We start from the raw sequence: 25,516 nt of genomic DNA, 5'->3' as shown, positions 1-25,516 counted from the left end.
ATAAGAGTTACAAATCAGCATATTGCTGCCAAAGCCTGACAAATTAGTTATATGAAGGATACTCACATCAGCATAGTGGCCGATCATATCACATCGGTCACATCGTTTCCGCCAGGAAGATCTTTCAAGACATCTGTGAGTAGAAGACATAGGCAAGGAACAGTCTAAGCAAAAGCGGGCCGGACAGGCATATTGGAGGTGTCCTCTCTCGGAGCAGAGGCAGCAGGGGCGAACTTTCTATGTGGCAGACAAACAGAAAATCTCTTCAGCAAGATACTTCAGTCTCAAATAGTAGAAGGTCAATTTTTCTTTTTCTGTATAATTCCATAAACATTTATTTCCATTTTGGGGCCTCCCCTGGTGGCACAGTGGTTGAGCGCTGGGCTGCGAAGCTGCCCGCAGCCTATGCAGCGCTGGTTCGATACCCGGCCGCCGGCGAGGGTCCAACTTGGCGAGCAGACCTCTCCTGCCACCCACTGCTCCCCTCAGCAGTGTATTTCGTCAGTCTGCCTGCTCTGCTCCCCGCTCTGGCTCTGGTGAATTCTCTCACCCTCCCGCGCTTCTGACTGTACCCAGTGCTTATATAAATAAATAAATAAATCTTTAAAAAAAAGAAAAAGAAAAATTTATTTCCATTTTGAGATCCCAAAGAAGGTCAAGTGTTAAACATAATTATAAAATCAAACAAAATGTCCAAATCAGTTGTCTACATCCTCTGGTTGCTAAGAGGTTCAGTCTGCAAGTGCTATCAGCTGGCATCTGTTTCTTATGTCTTGTCTTATAGGAATACTGACTAAGTAGAATGTGTCTAAGAGGGAAAGCAGGAGGATGAGGATCTGGAAATTAAGTCACAAAAGGAACAGATACAGAAAGAGGCTGCTTTACCTGGAGAAGCTAAGACAACGTAGGAACACAGAGCTGTCTCAATTATTTGAAAGAAAATAATTTGGAGAAGGGACTAGGCAATGGAAAAAATGTTTAAGAGCTTACTAGCAAATGTCTAAGAGGTTGAGTTCTGTGTTGCTACAAATTTGGTGTAGCCGTTTAAATTATTTAATTCTATAAATACTTGTAAGTACCTAAAATTATAATTTTCCTAATAATGAAAATAATCCCACAATGAAATAAACTGTCTCATTTTTAAGCAGAAGATTCAAAGTGAAAGGGGTCTCAGGAATCATCTGATTCAACCTCATTTTATAGAAAAGAGCAGAGGCACAGAGGTAAAATGATTTAGCTAAGGCCTCACAACTAGTAATGGGAAGCTCAAATTGATTACAGGTTTTCCTGATGCTAAATTTATTGCCCTTTCCCCTACTCTAGGCTATGACCTATAAGAAATTTGACACATTTATTACATACGATTTGAATTTTTAAGGTCATAGGGCTGCAACCCAAAGATTTTGTCTGTAACAACATGGGAAGAAATAATACATGTCACGTACTTGTGGAAAGGGGCAGTTTTTGGACAAATGGCCACATTTGTCACAATTCCTACAGGTAACATTTTTGTTAGCTGAATAGTATCGGTGGGTCCATCTTCCAGATGATCTCTTATTACCTATCTGGGCCTAAGAGGAAAAAAAAAACAACCCAAGAATTAAAACATTATTTTACTCTGTTTTATAAAAACCATTTACTTTTCTTTTAAAAGACAGCTATCAGAAAGAGGTATCACACCTCAACAGGCAAGGGATTTACTATCATCATCTGTTCAATATAGAAGCCAGTAGCTTAGATGTCTGTGTTCTCTTAAAAGGGGGTACCATAAAGATAACTCTACATTTTGTCTGCTCCTCCCCCCATTCTTATACTTCTCCATAAGGATCCATATTTTATCTTTCTCTACTTCTGCTTCCAGACTAATAGGGGCACTGATACCCATCACAGACATTCTGGTGGCATTCAGAGTCAAAAATACTTCTGACTTCTACATATGAACTTGTACCATATTTTTCTGAATGAAAAATTTGCTTACATTTTTAGTTAGGGAATTTTTTTTTTTTATGATTTTGTTTTTATGAAGTTATAAAATTCAACAGTAACCAAACGTGTCCCTTCTTTTGAAGACCCTAGGGTTACTATCTACAAACTACATTACAATTTCTAAGAGAGAATGAGATCATTAGTAAATACATAAATCAAAAGTCACTGTCTACACAGTAACCCAATTCTAGCTGTGCCATCTTCTAGCTAAAATCTAGCAGCTTGCAAAAAAAATAGTACAAGAGCACATGATGTAGAACATATAAAGAGGAATATGTAAATGCTAACCATGTTTTTATCTTGTTTGGTAGAATTCTATCTTTGATAGAGTTTTTAATCCTTTACTTATATTCTGTTGAATCGGCCAGAGAAGACCCAAGTAGATACAATCCAATGATTTGTGAAAATTTTTCTTCTACCAAGTTGTAAAATTATTCTCTTTTTTCACCCTCTGCCACAATTAAAGCTAATAATTGACAAACAGCTGCCACATCCTAAATATAGACTAACCATTTCCTTATACTAAAGAAGCAGTTCTTTCCGGTGTTGATCTTTAGCGGTATCAGGCAATTTGACCTGAGAAAACTCACCACAGAAGAGGAGAAACAGAGGAGAAGGGGACTAAATCACGATGGCAATTGACAAAAATCATGGCTGAACCAAAGTTATAAAAAATTCAATCACATATTAAAATTAGATTTTTTCTTATAAGATTCTGGGACTACCACTATTTTTCAGTTTATTATGTTATCTTAAGAAAAAGACAACTAATGAATCAAAGGAAATTATTAGCCTATAATTCATAATTTCAAAAGTTTGATTTTACCTCAACATCTTTGTCACTGATGAACCAGTTCACATCATCTTCTCCTACAAAACAAATAAAATGTTACTTAATTTTGATACCTTTCAAGCACTTATAGATTGGCAATAAATTAGTACTGATATTAGACCCTAAAAATATGAGAAATGTAAATACCCAAAACTCTTATCATAGCTTATTACTCATGTGAACAAATACTTAACCTCAGTTTCTTTACCTATAAAATGGGAATAATATTATTTGCCCTGTCTACAAAAATCACTATGAGCATCAAATGAGACATGGGAAAAGATTTGAAACTATCAAACTAAAAACAAAAAAAATTTGTGAAGGCACCAAAACCCTGACAGTAGATAAAGGAAGAAATCTTATCTGATGGCTAAAAACCCCCTTACTCCCCAACACCCCAGGTCTCCAGTCAGGAGAGTGACTGAATTTGGGTATTAGGACATTTGAAAAAAGAAGCTGTTTAACTGAGCATTCATCAGAAACTTCCATTCTTGAAATCCTAAATCCTCTCTTTTAAGTTGGTATATAAACTTTTACCTTTGGCCAGTTAGTGAGTTACTCATTACAGACTATTCCTACACTTTGGCTTTTCTCCTGTCCATCTCTACTGTCAATTAATTCACAAGCACCCATTTTAGGACGTAAGTAGGTAGAGAAAAGGTTTTCCCTTTCACTAATAAAACTGTGTCCACTAGCTTCACATTATAGTTGATTTTCATTGTAACATGAAAAGAATTGGACTCCAGGGCCTCCCCTGGTGGCACCAGGGTTGAGTGCTGGGTTGCGAAGATGCCCGCAGCCTCTGCAGCACCGGTTCGATCCCCGGCCACTAGCGAGGATCCCACATGGCACGCAGGCCTCTCCTGCCGCAGGCCTCTCCTGCTGCAGGCCTCTCCTGCCGCGCCCGCTGCTCCCCTCAACAGTGTATTTTGTCAGTCTGCCTGTTCTGTTCCCCACTCACCTGTGCTTCTGACTGTACCCAGTGCTTGTATAAATAAATAAATAAATTTAAAAAAATAACTGGACTCTGAATACTGTTTCATTATTAAGGCTAGGAATACAGCACTGTGTTTTGTAACATCAAAAATAGTGAAATAGCAAAAAAGGAGGTCAAATATGTAAAAGCCATTGATTCAGCTAAAAATACAACTGTAAAGACATGGGGGAGGGGAAATTATATATTTTTTTACCAGCTGTTTATTTCTCTTTGTACTGTCCCTTTACAAACTTGCAAATGGTTGCCATTCCCTCAGTCCACCACGACCAAGAAGGAAGGGACATATATGGCTAATGCAGAAGCTAAGGTGTCAACAAAGGACTGAAAGATTTTTTTTTTCCTCCCCCAAAGCAAAGTTCAGATTTCCTCCTTCCTCCTATCTACTCCTCTTCTCTATCTCAAAAACACAAATCAAGCTTGCCTCTTTTCTTTGAAAGGAATTTTGAAGAGACATGAAGTAATCTACATTTTCCCAGGCCTACCAGGAGTGTCTAGAGATATATTTTAAAATAAAATAGTTTTACTAAGAAAATCAAAAGGCTGCTTCATAAAAAGACCGATCCATAGGAAAGCAGAGATGCTGTGCTGATGATTATTTCCTTTGTAAAATTTGGAGGCTGCATCCATATATTAAGAGTGGAGAATACATTAAATAGCAGCAGCTTCTATTCCTTCATCATCACCAACCACGCTATTCTTCTTTCATTCAAAGGATTCCTCTAAGAAGCATGCTTTGCTTTAACTTTCAAAGCTGCCTTTTCTATCTCAATGTCCATTAATATTAAAAATGACCACTTAAAATCACTTTAATTATAAAATTGACTCAAATACTATCCTTAAAAATAAAAAGAAACCCAAAACCAGTAAAATGCAGAATAGCAACTATTCCCACCCCCAGTCCCCAACAAATTTATCCAACAGAGAACAGTTAAAAAACAGGGAAGATTTGACAGGGGCAAAGTGATTTAACATTTCTGTAGAATTAAAAAATATTCTAGGTTATGGACAAACTCCTCTTCCACAAACTACATTCTTAGTATACAGAATTTATCAACAGGTTTCAATTACAGAAGAAAATCAGACTTCTCAAGTGGTAAATGAAGCCAAGACATCAACCAGGTACACATTAAGTCCATTCTTGGACTTTCCTTGGTTCCAATTTGGACTCAACCCTAGTCAGGGCAGCTGACTCCTTACCTTTGTTCTTTTACCTATTGTGTTTGCTTCTTACTTCTGAATCCTAACCCAATGGTAGTTTTGTCTAAAGACAACTTATTAGAACATTTATAGGGAGCTAATCTACCACTTTGCACTGGGTATGAAACTTATACACACTTGTGTTCTGTCTTAACCTTGTCTTAATTTGCAGTGTGGTGTAGGGCAGTTAATTACCCTCCCTGGGTCTATATAATAATAGGTTAGATTATTGGTATCCACGAATCTTTCAAGCACTAAATTTCTGGGGTTCTCTCAATTTTTTTCATTACTGGAATCAGATATATTGTCACTTCAGTCTAGGTTACCCAATCCTCCACTTTTTAAAAAAGATTTATTTATTTATGTATACAAGAACTGGGGTACAGGCCATAGGAATTCACCAGAGACAGAGTGGGGAACAGAATAGGCAGATTGACTGAAATACACTGCTGAGGGGAGCAGTGGGCGAGTCAGGAGAGGTCTGCTGCACCATGTGGGTAGCTCCCTGGCCGGGGATCGAACTCATGCTGCAGTGGCTGCAGACAGCTTCATAGGTTGCATCTTAACCCCTTGCACCACCAGGGTGGCCCATTACTTCTTTGCAACTAGCACAGGTTGTCCTGCCTTGAAGACAACTTCTCATAGGGCCCAGGAGAACTCATCTTCCATATGGTCACTACCCAATGCCATGCAATAGAAAATGGGGTTACCATTAACATTAGGACTTCCCTAAAGATGCCTACTATCAACTCTTAGCTGATTATGGATTTGTCTTCCTGATATCCAGGACTATGATTCTTTTCAGACTTCAGAATTTTAATCAAAGCAAAAGCAAACATAATTCCTTTTGTATTAACTCAGCTTAACAAACATGACTTGAGAGGTCATAATAAGCAAGGTACTGTAGGGTAAACAAAGATAGGAGCTTATGACCTAGTTAATATGAGGAGGTAAATGAAAAAAGGAGAGTAAGAGAAGACCAAAAAAAAAAAATGCTATGCTAAATTTAAAGGAAGAACAGATAATGTCTGAATTTAAGGGAGAAAGGGGAGACACAAGATTGTGCCATAAAGGAAATGTTGTTGAAGTATAATTTATATATTATACAATACACCCCTGTGGAAAATACAATAGGATGCATGTTGACAAATGTACTCATCACACCTGTGTAACTACCACAAAAATCAAATGTAGAATGTTTCCATCAACCCAAAATGTTACCTTGTGTACATTTACAATCATTCTTGATGCTAAGAAACCACTGATTTGCTTTCTGTCACAATAGATTGATTTTGCATGTTCTAGGACTGCACATAAATAGAACCATACTTATGTACCATTTTGTGTCTGGCTTCTTTCACTCTGAATATTTATAATATTCATTCATTTTACTGTGTAGAAGTAATTTGTTCCTTTCTTATTGCTAAATAGTATTCCGTTTAATATAACAAGCAACTTGTCATTTTGCTACTTGTTTCCTGATGAACATTTTTTAGGTAGTTTCCAGTTTTGGACAATTATAAGTAAAGAAGCAACAAACATTCTTGTGAAAGTCTCTCTTTTTAAGTTTTCCTTTCCCCTGGGAAGACACCTAGGAATAGAACTACTGTATATAGTAAGTATACTGTTATCTTTACCATTACATGAAACGAGCAAATTTTTCCAAAGTGGTTCCCATCAGTAATGTATGAGAGTTTCAGTGTCTTCACAATCCCAACACTGAATTGACAGTCTTTGAAATTTCAGCCTCACCTGGCTGTGAAGCAGTATTGTGTCAGGACTGATTACATGACTCTGATAACTAACGATGCTGAGCATCTGCTCACGCATTTATTTACCATTCATATATCTTTCCAAAACTGCAAATTTTTGGCCTATTTTTAAATTGGGTTGTTCTTTCTTTTTTGGGGGGAGGGGCAAAAAGAAACATATCTATCATGTTTTTACTGAATTGTAAGAGGTTCTTCATATATTCTAGATAAAAGTCTTTTATTGTACAAGTGATGGCAAATATTTTGGGGTTTTTTTGTGTCCTTTTTTTTCATGTATTTTTTAACAGCGTTGTCAGAGAGCAGAATTTTAAATACATTTAATAACTTTTCCTTCCATAGTTAATGCTTTCTGTTCCCAAAGAAATTTGCCTATGCAAGGGCCTCCCTGGTGGCACAGCGGGTTGAGCGCTGCTTGGTGAAGCTGTCCGCAACCTCTGCAGTATGGGTTCAATTCCCGGCAGACCATGGAGATTCCCTCATGGTGCGGCAGACCTCTCCTGCTTCACCTGCTGCTCCCCTCAGCAGTGGGCGCAGTAGACCTCTCCTGCCTCACCCGGTGCTCCTCTCAGCAGTGTCTTCTCTGCTCTGCTCCCTGCTCTCTGTGGTGAATTCTCTCACCCTCCCGTGCCTCTGACTTGTACTCCAGTTCTTGTATAAATAAGTCAATCTTTTTTTTAAAAAAAAAAAAAGAAAGAAATTTGCCTATGCAAGATTACAAATATTTTCTACTAAAATTTGTTAGTTTTAGCTTTGTAAGGGTACGTCCAGAGATGCTGGTTTCATGTAATGGTAAAGATAACAGTCTACTTACTATATACAGTAGTTCTATTCCTAGGTGTCTTCCCAGGGGAAAGGAAAACTTAAAAAGAGACTTTCACAAGAATGTTTGTTGCTTCTTTACTTATAATTGTCCGAAACTGGAAACAACCTAAATGTTCATCAGGAAACAAGTAGTGAAACAACGAGTTGTTTGTTATATTAAATGGAATACTATTTAGCAATGAGAAAGGAACAAATTACTTCTCTAGGACTCCAGTAATATGAATGAATCTTATAAATATTTAGAGTGAAAGAAGCCAGACACAAAATGGTACATAAGTATGATTCTATTTATGTGCAGTCTTAGAACATGCAAAATCAATCTACTGGACCTGATTTAGCCCTATGACCAAGATGTACCTTATGGACCTTACAGGACACCTCAGGTCTTTCCTTTCAGGCTAGCAAGAACTCATTTAAGTTCTAGTGATTATTCAGCTTATAGCCAGTAGGTTTTTGAACAGGTGTATGCATGTGCATGTGACGATAGGCATTCAGGATCCTTACTATTTATTCATGGGTACTCCAACTCTTCCTTTCTAGTATCTTGTCCCACAAATAGTCTACATCCCATTATTTTTGGCCAAGAGACACTTTCTCACCTAGATTACTTTTTTTTTTTTTTTAGAGGCATGCTTTATTTATTTGTTTGCTGGTTTGTTTGTTTGTTTTGTTTATACATGCACTGGGTACAGTCAGAAGCGCGGGAGGGAGGGTGAGAGAATTCACCAGAGCCAGAGCGGGGAGCAGAGCAGGCAGAAGAACCGAAGTACACTGCTGAGGGGAGCAGCGGGCGGCAGGAGAGGTCTGCGCGCCATGTGGGACCCTCCTCCGGTGGCCGGGGAGCAGCCGGGGATTGAACCGGCGCCGCAGAGGCCGCGCGCAGTTTCGCAACCCAGCGCTCAACCGCTGCGCCACCGGGGAGGCCCTCACCTAGATTACTTTTGACTATCTCTTGGCTACAGTGTATTTTCCATTCCACTGTTACTAGAATAATGCTTCTACATTAATGTAAACAATGTGAATATATTCGCTCTGAATGGTCCTTCTTTGCCAACAGGGTAAATGTAAAACTCCTTTGTAGGTCACATGATACCTTTCATAACTTGGCCCTTACCTATTTCTCTGGCTTCATCTTCCTGATTCCAAAGTTCTGGCTAAGGTCAAATAACTTCCCAATGTGTCCTGCTGTTCTCTGTAACTATGCCTACCCATGCATTCCATGGAACACAAATCACCCTGTTTCATCCACTGGGAACTGGGAGTTGGTCTTAAGGCCCTAATCATGTTTTACTTCACTGAAGACTTCACTGAAGTCTTCTCTGATCACCCACAAAAGCAGAGATGATCCTCTCGACTCTATAACATCCTGGCTCTTACCCATATCATTTCTATCATAGTATCTTGCAAACACCAAAGCATGATTGCTTAGTTACCACAGTACTAATGTTTTCTGAATAACTGACTTAAATTACATTTTGTCTTTAAATGTCTCTGGTAAAACTGTTTTCTTCCTTCTTTGTAGTCTGAAAGCAAACTATTTTTATCTCTCAGGCTATTAGTACTTCTAAATCTTGTTTTAAGAACTATATTAATACATTATTTCCCTCACACTATTATTCTCTATGGACTAAGACCACATTGTTTTATCTACCTATCTAGTTCTCATTACAATGTCTTGCACACTTTGATTTGCTTTGAAAAAAATTAAAAAGGAAACATTCACTTGCACTTTTGTGTGAGTGGAGACTGGGCTACATACATCAATAGATAATTCCAAGGCATGTCACTGTAAATATGGAAGTTCAAAAAGACAATTCTCTACAACTAGGAAATTCAGAATTTCTGTAGTAAACAACTGTAGAAACAAAATTTTTTTTTTCAAATAACCGTTACTGAATAATTCACCTGGAAGACACATGAAATATAAGATAACTGGACATTTACAGATAGTCATGCTTGTACCTGGCCAGTGTTTATGGATTAAAGATCACCAGGATAAAGCCACCAGATATTTATGTTATATCCTTCCTTGGGTCTACCTCCATCATACCAGATTTCCCCCTGGGATATTCTCATTTCTAATAAGCAACCGAACCAGCCACAAATGAAGTTACTATTCCCAACTTCATCAGCAGCATCTGTTATTTCAACGGAAACTTTTGAAGTACACACAATGCCACATGTAAATCCCCAGAGGGTTTAGCCACCGTATTCACTTGCATTCTTTTCAAAATGTTCTTTATGTCTGCCATGGTTTCCTCTTGCTGATACTTTTCCATTTAACACTGGCCACAAAACCATTTTAGTCATTACCAATTTTACACAGTATAACTGACAATAAAATCAATCTTAACAAAAGAATTTGCAATTTAGGCATCAAAATTTTCATCTTATTTTAAATCACATTCAATTTACCAGAGACAATTTACATTTTGAAATGTGTGTAAAAGATAAATGGGGATTTAGCTTTTCTTTTTTTAGAGTCAGAGGAGGAAGAAGAAAGAGGAAATAAATACAGGTGCTAACAGAGGGTTATGCAGAACTTTAGTGAAGTTATCAGTCATATAAAATTTTATGTATTCCCAAAGAGACAGACACACAGATACAGTTATTTCTCATTCCCCATTCCCTCTGCTCCAAGGATTTAGTCAGTGAACCACTTCTATATAAAGAAATATTTATACAGAAACAAAAGACTCCTCAGATTAAGTAACAAGAACAAAAAAAGGAGAAAATCATCAATAGAAATAGTTGACACAGTGAGATCATGGGAGTTGTTTTTTCTTCTTCTAGAGATACCTACTATGATGCCAGTTCCCTATCGCTACCCCTCCAAAAAAAAAAAAAAAAGACAAAAAGGAAAATATACCACAAGACATTTAAATATTTGTAAAATGAGAAGCACATATGAACCACTAAAATTTACTCAAGAGGCTACTTAAAAAATATATTGTAAGTTTCTAGATAAGATTTAAAGGCTATATAAAAGGCGGTATCTACCTGCTGGGAAAATACAATACCAATCTGGAAATTGATTGGAATTCTTTCAGTCTTCCTTCTATTTTAATACTTCCTTGTCTCCTTCCTGAATCTTTTTTCTTTTTCTATACGTATCATTAGCCATGTGTGAGCACATGGAACCAAATTGAAAAGAAAAAAAGAAACATGGTTTTCTGCTCAGTCTCATGGTGAAACATGTCATTTTCATTATCTTTCTATTTTGGGGGGGTCATATTTTCTTCAAACCTCTCTCCAGAGGACACATGTCTGGGTTTACACCTCTCTCCAGATCTTAAGGACACATGTCCGGGTTTACATCCTAAATGTCTACACTACCAGTCATTGTACACATAACATAACCAATGTAAAACTCATCTTTACAGAGCAAACATTTTCTTTTCTGTTGTTGACAATGGTTCAAAATGTAGATCTATTTTCATCTTAGCAAATGTTTCACACCAATATCCAATCACGCCAGATCTTACAAACCTACAGCATATTCCTTGAAATGTCTTCCCAAGGCACTATTTTAGGTTTCTTCCAGTCATCATTTGTTCATCACCTCACATCTTGGATTGTGGTAGCATCTCTGTGCCTTCGACTTCATTTGAGGCACACCAGAAAACATTTTCTCTGCAAATTTGTGATTTCATATTTTATTAATTTTTATTCGAGTAATACATGCATGTAGTTTAAAACACCCTAATAACACCAAGAAATTGTATGACAAAATGTTATGTAACACTTTTGTGTAACAAAAACAAGCAGTTCTCGCCTCCTCACTCCAGTTCCCACTCCCCAGAAGCAACTACTTTCAACTTTGTAGCTATTTCTTTAGGTATTTATCTGCAAACTTCTAAATAAATGTTCATTTTGTTCCTAATGGCTTTCTCTATTTTAAACATTAAAATCTAAATCCCAAATAAGGTAAAAGAAGATTTAGTTATTTCATATCCTTCCTGAATTTCTTGTCCTTCAATCATCCGAAGGTTAAATTAATATTCAATTTATGATGATGTAATAGTCATTGCTTCCTTTCTCATACAACTCTAATTTCTCTGTATTTAATACCAGTATAGTTGGCCTGAAAAGTCTATTTACTGCCATGCCAGCTACTAGCACTTCATCTCTCTAAAAGGCCAAGTTTCAGTCATCCATATCTCCCATTTTAGGGCAACAGCTCTTCTTTATATGCCTGTTGATTAATTTTTCTTAGGATGATGAAACAGTATTTAAAGATGTGGCAAAAATAACATCACTAGGATCCCATCATGTATCTTAGATTTATGAAAGGATCTAATGATTCCACATAACAATTCTGAGAGAGAGATGAATTTTTTTCTATCAAAAAAGGTTAATTTTCTCTTTGTTCTTTGGAAGATCTCTAAGAAGGAATGAAAGTCATAACATAGTAATTCTCAGAAACTGTTGAAAATGCTCAAAAAGAAACTCAAACTAACATTGGACTAATGAACCTCATAGTATAACTAAATACCATGATTATTTTCAACTCTCACCATTCATTCATCCATCAAATACTTACTGAGCTACTGTAACATTGGGATATATCAGTGAACAAAACAGAGATGGCTGCCCTCATAGAACTTACAGTCTAATGGGGGAAAGATACAAAAAATAACAAACATAATAAATAGATAAATGATATGTTATATGGTGGGAAGTGTTTTGTTTAAAAGAAAAAGTAGAGAATTGTGTTAGATGTTAGCGATAACTTTACATGACATGGACAGAGTAAACTACATTGACATTAAGTAAAAAAACTCAAAGATCAAGGAATTAGCCATGCAGTTCTAGAGGAAAGGTATCCCAGGCAGAGGAAGAGCCAAAGCAAAGTCCTTAAGGGAAGACTATTCCAGGGATGGTTTATAAACAGCAGGGGGCCAGTGTGATTAAGTAGAGTGAATGAAGTCACATCAAAAAAGTACAGGAGTACCAGTTTATGTAGGGCCTTGTAGACCTTATAAGGATTCTTACTTTTATTCTGAATAAAATGGGGAGTCAATGGTGGTTGGGGGTAGGATTCTGAGCAAAGGTGTGGTACAAAATGAAAGGGGGCAAGTAGAGAGACAGGGAAATCAGTTAGGTGACTGTGCATTAATAACAAAAGATGGCATATCTCTTGCCAGGATGCTATTAGAGGATATGCTGAGAAGTGGGAAAATTCTGAGTATATTCTGAAGATAGAGACAACAGGGTTTCCTGTTAAATTGGATGAATGTAAGAGAGAACAGAATCCAGGATGACTCCCAGGTTTTTGAGTTGAGCAATTAAAAGGATAAAAGGATAAAGTTATTGCAACAAAAAGCTACAGGCAAACATGCTTTAAGAGAAAGATGAGTTTAGTTTTGAACAGACTGTGATATCTATTATACATCCCAATAAAGCTGTTGAGAAGGCTACTGGATACACTAATCTTAAGTTGAAGAAATATCTGAACTGGAAATAAAAACTAACCCACTGTGGCACGGAGAGGGTATTTATTTAGAGCAGCACTGGGAGAAAGCACTGAAGGACTGAGTGTGGAGAGAAAAGAGAAGAGGACTTGGAAAGAGTGTGCACTGAAGTAGGAGGAACCTGGAAGGGCAAGTGCCTGCTAGAGAAAATGTATCAAAGACATGTTATTGGTGATGAGAAATGCCACTGTTAGGTCAGGGTAAGACCAAGGCTGAGAATGGACCCTTAGATGCACTGACAAAGCTACATGCGATCCTGATGAGAAGCTCAGATGAGGTGGAAAAGCAAAGATGTGATTGAATTAAAAAGAAGCAGAGGGCCTCCCCGGTGGCGCAGCGGTTGAGCGCTGGGTTGCGAAGCTGCCCGCAGACTCTGCAGTGCCGGTTCGATCCCCGGCTGCTCCCCGGCCACCGGAGGAGGGTCCCACATGGCGCGCAGACCTCTCCTGCCGCCCGCTGCTCCCCTCAGCAGTGTACTTCAGTCCTTCTGCCTGCTCTGCTCCCCGCTCTGGCTCTGGTGAATTCTCTCACCCTCCCGCGCGCGCGCTTCTGACTGTACCCAGTGCTTGTATAAATAAATAAATCTTAAAAAAAAAAAAATAAATAAATAAAAAGAAGCAGAGAGAATTTGGAGCCAGTAAGTATCAACAACCGAGTACTCTGACCACAAAGAAATATACATTGTCAATATTACTCAGCAATCAAAAAAGATAAACACATGCAGTTTGCAGCAACATGGATGGAGCTGGAAGGGATCGTGCTCAGCGAAATAAGTCAGAAAGAAAAATACTGGATGGTCTCACTCATAGCAGTAATTTAGAAAACCTCTATAAGAGACCAGGAAAAAGACTAATCAATACAAAGTAAAAATCAAAATCAACTAGCAACTATAAACCAGAGACACACTTGGGGGGGGGGTTGGGAGGGGAGAGGAAGGGGCGGGAAAAGGAAGGACTAGAGTCAAAATAAGGGGAGAGGTGCAACTGTATGGGGAATATAACCAAAATGAAAATGCATACATTGTGCAAAATGAAAAAAGATGTAAGAATTATAGAAAATAAAATATTAAAAAAAAGAAATATCCATTGTCTATAACTTTGTGCCCGATTACCTTAAAACTTCTACCTTCTAATATGGCACCAGAGGAGAATTTGGACACCATGTGAAAAACAGTTCCTATAAGCCATTCAGGTTCAGTTTAGCTCTAGAAAGATGACTGACAGAATTATCTTTAAATCTAAAACACATTTACCAGTATAACTATAGTACAGTGTACCTATAGTAATTATTATTCAAAGTTGATGTTGTCCAACAGCAAGCAAGAGATTATGGGGGATTAGAAATTATTATATAATCTTTAGTGTTTGAAGGAAAACAAAATTATAAAAACCCATCCTAGTTGATAAATACACCTTTGTACATGTGTTCTTGATTTATGAGTAACTTAATTTTAATGTGTAATACCTTCAGACAAAGAAAATGGGTATAATAAAGACTGCTTCTTTTCAAATCCCCACTAACAGATCCTCTCAGAGGAAGAAAATCAAGATTGCTTTTGATGAATACGGAACTTAAGAACAATTATATATAAAGAGCTGATACTGTGCTGGATACTATGTTAAACACTTCACATACTTTTCTAATGTAATCCTCACAGTTCTATAGAGGCAGGTAATTATTTGCTTTTATTTCATAGATGAAACAAGATGAGGTTTATGTGGATTTTTAAACAATTTTTTAAAGCCACAAAGTTTGTAAGTAGCAGACTAGAGGCTTACTTTCAAACCATGCTCTTAGTCAATCTATTACCTCCTTAAATTATTTTTATCAATAATCCTATTTTTAAAGATTTATTTATTTATGTCTACAAGATCTGGGGTACAGGCCAGAGATGCGGGGGGAGAGAGGATTCACCAGAGACAGAGTGGGAAACAGGACAGGCAGATTGACCGAAGTACACTGCTGAGGGGAGCAGCAGGCGAGTCTGGAGAGGTCTGCTGTGCCATGCGGGTTGCTCCCTGGCCGGTCAGGGATCGAACTTGTGCTGCAGAGGCTGTGGATTGCTTCATAGTGTGGTGCTTAACCCCTTACATCACCAGGGAGGCCCCAATAATCCTATTTTTCTAAAATAAAACTGCTTTTCCTTTCTACAATATTATTTTATTATGTAACACATGACAATTACTAATGTGAAAATTATTGAGTTTCAAATTATATTTTACTTTTAATACTATATTCTGATATGGATACAAATAATGGCATTATCTGAGGAGCAATGTTGATCATCTACTCAGAAATAATCTTGAGTGAAAGTTCATAAAAATAATTTCCACACTTTCTAGTTGTAGTTAACTCTAGTCTATAAGGTAGCAGGAACTATTTTCAACTCATTCTTCATTGTATTTCTATCATTTGGCATGGTGTCTATCTCATAGTAGGTGCTCAATAAATATTATACTGAATTAACCATGGCAGTGGTTAATTCTTCTATTTACATAAACAGCAACTAATGAGTACTTGTTAGATTCATAGCTTCCTCAACTAGCAGGGTAAATATAATTTCGATTTTTAAAAATTTACAAAAAAGAAAAAGTGGAGGCTTCCTTTAAAGGCTGTATGTACTCTTTGGACAGATCTACATTCTCAAATCCTGCCTTTAACTTACAATGCCATGAAATATCTGCAGTAGGACCAATATAGAAAAATAAGGAGAAAAAGCAAGGGACAAAAAAAAATGACAGAGGTAAGAAAGAGTCAAAATATGAGAAGAAAAACAATATTTCTCCAGCTGTTGAGGTATGATTGACTAATGAGAGAAAAGTGATTTTAAAACAGCATCCTAAGCATTTTAAAATAGATAGTTTACAAGTAGTACAAGTAAACACTGGATATGAATTAGACTTAGGTTCTTCCAAACATACTAAGTTTGGATTAGTCATTTTATTTCTCTAGACTTCATTTCTCATTTGTGAGATGGTTCTAGTCTCCACATGATCTTTAAGATAAATTCCCATTTTATCCCTCAGGAACCAACTCAAACGGTACTTGCTTCAGACCAGTATTTTCTGTCAGTCCACAAAAAGAAACCAGTCAGCCTAGTTTCAACAGTCTTACAAAATCTCTGACACTCCCATCCACACCGCAAAGTATACACTCCAGAAACTTTTGAAAACAAAAGCTTCAAATAACAAAGGAAGGTTTTTTTTTCCAAAAAAAATCCTAAACTTGTAAATTGAAATATTAATTAGCAACATATATGAAATATTTGTTAGAAATAGAAACAGTTCATGCCCCTGGGAATACACACTAACTTCCACTTCAGTAAAAGGCTATGACTCTACAATCCCCTGCAGGATGAACTATTGGGGCCTACTGGGCAGGGTTAAAGCTGCATTTTCAACAAGGCTCACAAGTCCTGAGGTTAACTACACATGAATTAAGGATGTTTAATCCAACCCAAGATACCATCTTTTCATATTTAAAGCAGCTTCCCTTAAACAGGAAAAATACAAAATACATGAGCTGCCCCCTGACAGTAAAGCTCCTACAGAGGTAATATAAAGTTATAAAGGTCTATTTAAAAAAAAAAATCATTTCAACTCATACTGTGCTTACTCTGATTTCAAGTATATAAAATATTTCCTGCTAAAATTGGAATATTTTATGGAGCAAAAAAAGCTGTAAAAACCAAACAAAAACAAAAACAAAAAAGCCCACCAAACCCCCAAAACTAACAAACTGAAAATTTGAACAAGCATCACTGTTTAAATATAGGATTAGCTACAAAAAATGTGAAAGGTAGAGGGTTTTTATGGTGTGTTCATCAACACCCATAAACCTGTATATACACTGAGAAAGAAAACAGTTAAACAGTTTCTACCTGTTTTTGTGTTCTCCCTTTCAGATATTGTTCCCCTAGAGTCTTGGCCTCTGTTGCTGTCTAACTTGAATTCACAAAACTCAATGGCTCATGGTTTTCAAAGCTAGGGCTATGTGTGCAGAACAAAGTCGCTTTCTCTCTCTCTCTTTTTTTTGGTGGGTACAAGTATGGGGACCACAGGAACAGTTAAATTCATGGCATGGCTGGTCTACCACACAGTCGGGGGAATTCTTTAAATAGAGCCTGTCACTCTCTTGGCCCATCAATGGGATTTCCTTCTCAAACTGCTGATTCGTTCAGGTACACAACAGAGGAAATTTCAGTTAACCTTTGTTTCACCCCAGGGAAAAATCTGTCTTAAAGTATAAAATGAATAGATTAAAAAAAAAATAAGCAGCTCAGCCACAGGGCCATTCTCCTAGTGTTCACTGCAGCTTAAGTTAAACAGTAAAAAGGGACAGTGGAATGTTTTCTTCCCAATGGAAAATTCAAACACAATATAGAACTTGGGACTCCAGTAGGCCACAGTTTATTTTGATGACTAAACCAAATCCACTGTTCCTTCTGTTTAGTAAACTTGAAAATTCCCCTTCTGATAATTTTATAAGAGTCAGAATTATAATCTCATTACTACTACAATCTGACTGAGGTGTTTATATCAAAACTGCATCCTCAATTGTCTTATAAAAAGTACTCTCAGGAATCTTTTCAAATAAAAGTAAAACATGAAGTTAGAGTAATATGTCAGAGGGGACAAGAAGGGACAGGATATATCAGAGTCCTGTTAAATTCTCCCTGTTATTCATTTTAAAATAAAAATTCAACCGGAAAGGGACAAAACAAAGGATTCCACTTTTCTGTTGTAAAGTTCTCAAAAAATGGGTGTATTGGAGAGGACAGTTACACCTAACCTAGTGGTGAGGAATAAAAACACCTCTGGAACAGAAAAAGCACTGTTATCAATATTATATATATAATTATATTAGAATTTCTACATATTGACTGTAAAGCAGCCTTAAAATCACAAGAGGCATTTTGCCCATGGAACCAATGTCATTTTCATGAAAGAAAAAGGTTAATACCTTTTTGCTTAAATTTTCTTGCCAACTTAAAAATTTTTTGTCAAAATACACGTAACATAATCTTTAGCCTCATAACCATTTTTAAGTGCACAATTCAGAGGCATTAAGTGCATTCATATTTTGTGGAACTATCACCATTATCTAGCAGAACTTTTTCATCTTGCAAAACGAAAGCTCTACACATATTAAACAATATTTCACCAACTGCAGAAATTGGAAGGTATGATGCTTCTAAGAACAGATAATGCTCACATTATCTGATGCTGATGCTGACAGAACCACATTTTATTATGAAGAGAGTGGAAGTAAGATGCTTATCATGCAGCTTGTTCAAAAGGGTTAAAGAGAGGCTTGAAAGTTGGAGGAAGCTAGAATCCCAGACCAAAGGAAGATGCATACACTGGAATATGGACAAAGTGCATGTCTTCATTAAAAAGCAAGACTTAAAGTGCAGAGAATCAAAGAACATTCACCTATATTTGCATAGTTTAACAAATCAAGGAAGGTCATAATTCAACTCTTATGACAAAATTCTCTGGGCATCCTTAGTCTAGGAACTGGAACCTGTCAGGTAAGTAAGCAGGTTATCAAGACATTATGTATATATAATGAATAGGTGAAACAGAAGCTATTTGAGTTAAATAATTCATTAATAAATTTATTCCTCAAAAGCATTTCTATACTGCAAAACACCATATCAAACAATGTAAAATGAAGTATGCATTTTAAAATGAGAATGATTAGATACAACTACATGTGATAAAAGATGTACGTAAAAGTTTGGGCAATGTTTTCTTCACCCACCCCCAATATATATTTAACTGATGCTAGTTATTGTCTACAGAAACAAGAATACATGTCTCTCTGCTCCTTGTTTTTAGGCCAGGATTTCTATTGAACAATCTTTTGAAATGAACTGCTCAAAAACATTGAAAACAAAGATAAAATATAAAATATTATGTGAAACATCAAGAAAATAAGCATGTGGATTAAAATTGGCAGGAACCCATAAAAGAAAGTTACAATGAGAGATGATTCCAAGTCATCCATAGAGAAAAGTAATAGAAAGACATACAGAGTGAGGCATAGATGAATAACAGAACAACGTGCAGAAGTGACAACACTGAACATTCTGGGTCTTAAAGTCCAAATAAACAGATGATAAAACTCAAGTGAATACTCAAAACAGACTACTAAACCCGGGTGGGGTAGGACTGAAGGTAGATGAAATGGAGTCAGTTGATGGTGGTGATGGGGAAAGGTGGTGGTATAGAAAGAGGGCTCAGCAAAAGGAAGAACCTTAAAGGCTTTTAAGAAAGATTCCAAAAAGACTACAGATACTATGCTAAGTTCTTAGGTAAAAAAGGAATACTAAATGCTGGCAGCATCCCCTTAACAGGAAAGGGATCATTTAAGAGATCACAAGTAAAATGTTTTATCTTATGTATGACAGAAGAGAAAGCAATTTCACCTTTTATTCTTCCTTTATTCTTCCTAATAAATTGGTAAAAACCAAGGAATACTAATTAACCAATTGCAGCAATTTGCTAAACAAGCAGTAATAAGACAAAACTTAAAAATCTTCAATTTAACTTAATGTTACTTAAGTTCCAAATACTGGAGGGTTTTCCAGATATCTTTATTTTTTCTATTTAATTCTATTGTGATCAGAGAATATATTTTGTAAGGTTTCAATAACAAAATTCAACAAAGTTTATTCTGTAATCCAGAACATGGTCTATCTTGTTGAATGTTCCATTTATGCTAGAAAAGAACATATATTCTACAATTATGGGGTTTTGTATTCAAAATGTACATTAAGTCAAAGTAGGTAATAGTATTATTCTCTTCCTCTGGTACTTTCATGACACTAGGATCTTTTAATATTGGTTCAATGGGTAACTGAGTCTCTGTTCTTTTAAACTTAATTTTAGAATATTTTTTCTCTCTGCTTTTCAGATTTGGTCTTCAAATTCACCACCAATTTCAATATACTATATTTTTTAAAGATTTATTTATTTATTTATTAATACAAGCACCGGGTACAGTCAGAAGCGTGGGAGGGTGAGAAAATTCACCAGCGCCAGAGCAGGGAACAGAACAGACAGAGTGACGAAATACACTGCTGAGGGGAGCAGCGGGCGTGGCAGGAGAGGTCTGTCATGCCATGTGGGCCCCTCGCCAGCGACCGGAGATAGAATCGGCGTTGCAGAGGCTGCGGGCAGCTTCACAGCCCAGCGGTCAACCGCTGCACCAGCAGGGTTGGCCCTCAATATACTATTAAGTTTATTCAGTTAGCTTTTATTTCAGATACTATATCTTTCAGTTCTAGAAATTCTATCTAGTTCTCTTTTAAGCTTTAATTCTCCATTGAGTTTTCATGTCTGTTATTTTATTATAGGTATGAGCACAGGTCAAAATAACTGCTTTAAAACCCTCATCTGCTAATTCCAACATCTGGGTCATCCCAGATTCAGTGTCCATTTATTGCCCTTTATTGAGTATTATTCAAAATTTCCAGTTTCTTCATTTGTCTGGTAACATTGGATGGCATCCTGTGAATGATACTTTGTAGACTATGGATTCTGTTATGTTCCTTTAAAGAGTGCTGATGTCTTGTTCGAGGATAAAAATTTCATAAATATATATATATATATATATATATATAAAATTTGAGGTTCCTCCTCTTTGAATTTCCATTCACTTTCTAGAAGCTGTAGTAGCCTCTCTTTTCTAATTCCCAAAGCCAGTAAGACTAGAAACTTCTGATTTCTAGCCATTCCCTTATGCTGTACCAATCAGTGACTGCCCTCAGGTGAAAAATTATTAAAAAACTGGGAAACTCATCTAATCATGTTCCTTCATCCCAAATGCTGACTCCCTATCAGTTTCTGTCTGCTTTTGGTTGATCTCTTATACCTTCAGTTATTTCATGTTTTGCAGTATTAAAGTATGCTTTAAAGTGATATAAGTATATGTAAACTTATATGTTAAAATATTTACAGTATAGTATTTTGTCCAGCATGTAGTTGCCTGTAGGAAGTTTGGTCCATTATGAATAATTCTGCCATTAGCAGATGCAGAAGTCTGAGACTGCACTTTTTGCATGGTATTAAAATCTTTAAAAAAAAAAAAAAAACCCACTCTTCTTTCTTACCTCCATTCATGCAAAAGATTATTATACATTTCACTGCTTTGTCCCTTACACCTATCATAGGATTTGATACATAATAAGTGTTTTGTAATATTTGCTGAGTGAATGAAAGATGGAATAGAGTAAAATGAAAATCAATAAACACTGGAAAGTTCCAAGGAGGAGGAAGTTACTTTGAGCTGGTGTAATTTGCAATTTCACATCATTTAAGAAACCTTGTTTTCTTCTTAGAGTCAAAAAGATTTACCCTTAGTTTTAAAACATGATGCATTATGTACAGGGTTTAGATTGTTTTTAACTATAGCATCTCATTTTCTGGATAAGATACTCCAGTCATGAGTTTTATTATTCAAGGGTCCCATATTGAGTATAAATCCTTTTCATCAGAGAAAATGTTACATTTTACTTCTCTGGGCAAATTAATTATGATTTACTATTTTAGGCTACCTTCTAAATTCCTGGGATAATTATATGAGATTCTAATTTCCAAAACATTCATTTGCAAATAGCTCATGAATACTACCCAATTTCCCAAAAGACAGTATGAAAATGAGCACCCTAAATGATGGGGAAGGCAATTAACATCTATTGAGGGACTGCTAGGTAAAAAAGCTCTGTAATAAGTGCTTTATCTCATTTAATCTTCTCAATTACCCTATGACATGGATATTATTACCAACTATTTACAGATAAGTAAACTAAAGCTCTAAGGGGGCCAAGGTCATGCAGTAGGTAAGTGGTAGAGCATGAATTCAAATTTGATAACTTTTGACTACAATGAAATCAAGCCCTTCTGTTCATCAAAAAACAAAACCAAAACCAAAATAAAATGCCCTATTAAGTGATTGAAAATACAAGCCACAGAGTGAGAGGAGATAATTGTCCAATGTATAAAGAATTCACATCCAGAAGATATACTGTGAAAGACAAATAAATAGAAAAACTAGCAAAAGACTTAAAATAACCTTCATGAAAGATGACATCTAAATCACCAATGAACATGAAATATATTTGACTTCATTCAGTCATCAAATAAATACTTCTTTAAACCACAATAAACTACTACTCACCTACCAAAAAAGAATTAAGAACATTAGCAGTATTAAGTGTTAGGAAGGATGTACATAGTGGGAACTCCTATACACTGCTTGTTAAGAATATAAATTGGTGGGCCTCCCCGGTGGCGCAGCGGTTGAGTGCTGGGTTGCGAAGCTGCCCGCGGCCTCTGCGGCGCCGGTTCGATCCCCGGCTGCTCCCCGGCCACCGGAGGAGGATCCCACATGGTGCGCAGACCTCTCCTGCCACCCGCTGCTCCCCTCAGCAGTGTACTTCAGTCCTTCTGCCTGCTCTGCTCCCCACTCTGGCTCTGGTGAATTCTCTCACCCTCCCGCGCTTCTGACTGTACCTAGTGCATGTATAAACAAAACAAACAAACAAATATAATAAATAAATAAATAAAAGCATGCCTCTATAAAAAAAAAAAAAGATTAAAAAAAAAAAGAATATAAATTGGTACTACCACTTCGGAAAAAAAAGTTTGTTATTACCTACTAAAGTGAAGGATATGAATACTTAGGACAAAGGCAATTCCAGTCTACCCCCATGAAAAACAGTGTTAGCAATAGCCAAAATGTCCATTTAGAGTAAAGTAGATAAATTCTGATAGGGGCATAAAGTGAAATATCCTATATCATTTAAAAAACAAACAATATGAACCACAGCTAAATAATCTTACATAAAGAAAGCAATCACACACAAAAATATGAATTTCTATACATGTCCATGAATATAAATCTCAAAAATAGGCAAATTTAGATAACAGTTTAGGGCATATGCTGACAATAAAACTATAAAGGAAATCAAGGAAAGTATTACCACAAAAGTCAGTCTACCTTTTGGAAGATGGTGAAAGTTACAACCAGGGAAGGGCACATCCAAGGTCTTCATTGTGTAGTAATATCCTGTATTTTGACTAGGAAATGATTATATGAGTTGTTTTCTGCATAACCATTCCTCAAAGTACTTTTTAAACTTGAGAAAAACATGCTTGAGACATTTTACCCAGCCAGATAACAATAATTATCAATAGTATAAAGCTCTAATGCTTAAGACAGTGTGGTCCAGGTACATAAAGAGACAAAAATCCAAAGAGAGATTTGCATTCACAAGCTGATATTTAACATAGGTGTATACCATAGGGAACATATGATTTATTCAAAAAACACTGGAACTTCCTACATACTGTATACACAATTCCAAGTGAATTAAAGCCCTAAATATGTAAAGTAAAATCTTAAACTGTATAAGAAAATATATACAGTATTTAAAAAATCTCAGAAATGGCAAGGACTGTTAAAGAAAATATTGATAAAACAACTACACTGGAATTGAGAGGGTTTACACATCAAAGCACATCATGAAAAAAATCAGAATAGTCTGTAGTTTTGATAAAATTGTACCCCCCAAATTTTTTGACACAAAGAGGTGCAATATGCCCATTATAATAAATTAATATTTCTTTTAGGTCTCTGAATCTGTAGGTTCTCCCTCCCCATTTTCTATTTTAATTTAATCTCTCCCCCTTTCCTTGCAGTTATTATTACAGAAATGAGGCAATTTACACTGTACAGTTTTCCACATTCTGGATTTTGTTGATTGCCTCTTCATGATATCATATTCTTTGTATTTCCTATAAACTGGTAGTTAGGTTTATAAGCTTGATCAGAATCTTGATCTTTATTTATATACTTTTTTTCAGAAATAATACTTTTAAGGATTATTAAGCATGTGTTCTTTCCTGAAGAGGTGCATAAAATCTGTTTGTCATTGATAATTCTTTATTTTTTTAAAGATTTATTTTTTATTTATATAATAGCTGGGGTACAGGCTAGAGGCGCGGGAGGGTGAGAGGATTCACTAGAGACAGAGTAGGGAGGAGAACAGGCAGACGGTGAAAGCACTGCTGAGGGGAGCAGTGGGCGCAACAGGAGAGGTCTGCTGCACCATGTGGGAATCTCCCTGGCCAGCTGGGAATCAAACCCACGCTGCAGAGGTTGTGGACAGCTTCACAGCACTGTGCTCAACCTGCTGTGCCACCGGAGAGGCCCAATTCTTTAAATTCATTATTTTCTTAGGATTCTGAAAAAACGGTAGTGTTTGAACTAGTCCATCACTTTCATTTGTTAGTTTCAATGCTTGAAAAGAAAGTTCCTCTCTTTGAGGTAACCAAACATTCCCTCTTTGGATATAAAGAGGTACCACATGACTGACACTACATGTTGAATGTTTCTTTAAAAATTCAAGTGATACAGAAAGAATCATATCTGTTTCTTCAGATGGACCAAATTAAATCAATGGCTTTTCTCACCCCTCCCCCCCACTTTTTGGTTATTGGGAACTATTTTCAGTGGTGGTTTCTTCAAAAAAGTAGGTAGGGAAAATAAAATTCTTATACTTTGAAGCATGTAAAATTCCCTAGGAGGTGTTTTCAGTGCTGTGATTTTATGTGTATGTAGCACATCTGAATCTTTCTAATGAAAATGTTAAGAATCTGACCATTCTGATAACAGAGATATTAAATGTTTCAAGTTCCAATCCTAAACCTGCTTTTCTATATCAGCACTGTTCAATAAAAAGTCTCAATTATAATCCAAGTCACAACTGTGAGATAGGTAATTTTAAATTTTCTAATAGCCATGGAAAGGAGTAAAAACAGGTTAAATTAATTTTAGTTATTAAATATATTTTATTTATTATTAAATATATTTTATTTAGCCTAACATCTCTACAATATCATTTCAACATGCAATCAATATTTAAAAAAAGCTACTAAATGGGGCCTTCTGGGTGGTGCAAGGGGTTAAATCTCAGCACTATGATGCTATCGGCAGCCACTGAAGCACGAGTTCGATCCCCAGCCAGGGAGCTGACCCACATGGTGCAGCAGACCTCCTATTTTGCTCACTGCTCTCCTCAGCAGTATATTTCAGTCAAACCTCCTGTTCTGCTCTTCACTCTGTCTCTGGTGAATCCTCTCACCTCCCACACCTCTGGTCTACACCCTAGCTCTTGTATGCATAAATAAATCTTAAAAAAAAAAAAAACCCAACTACTAAATAACATGCTTTGCAATCTTTTTCCATGCTGTAACTATAGCAAACATCACTTTAGATCAAGGACATTCCACGTGCTCAATGAGCTAAAATTTCATTCCTGGAGCTGCTAGAATAGCCTCTTAACGAGTCTTTCTGCCTCTACCAGAGATACGAGGACCATATCCCTTGTTGCTGATTCCGTGACTCCTACTTCGTACACTTCAAT

At 36.5% G+C, this 25,516-nt stretch overlaps 1 protein-coding gene across 1 annotated transcript in view; it reads right to left on the bottom strand.

Annotated features, from left to right (window-relative positions):
- Positions 1-25,516, bottom strand: part of ZCCHC7 (zinc finger CCHC-type containing 7) — a gene marked incomplete at both ends in the record, with an annotated part of 193,405 nt that overhangs the window by 42,642 nt on the left and 125,247 nt on the right. Inside the window, 3 exons of the mRNA XM_084237099.1 lie at positions 67-237; positions 1,446-1,571; positions 2,813-2,856. Of these exons, the coding sequence (XP_084093225.1) occupies positions 67-237; positions 1,446-1,571; positions 2,813-2,856 (341 nt within the window). The remainder of the gene's footprint in view (positions 1-66; positions 238-1,445; positions 1,572-2,812; positions 2,857-25,516) is intronic.

The sequence above is a fragment of the Talpa europaea genome (assembly GCF_964194135.1).
Source record: "Talpa europaea genome assembly, chromosome: 7".
Lineage (NCBI taxonomy): Eukaryota > Metazoa > Chordata > Mammalia > Eulipotyphla > Talpidae > Talpa > Talpa europaea.
Note: the sequence above shows the minus strand (reverse complement) of the source record. Positions and strands in the feature narration are given on the sequence as shown.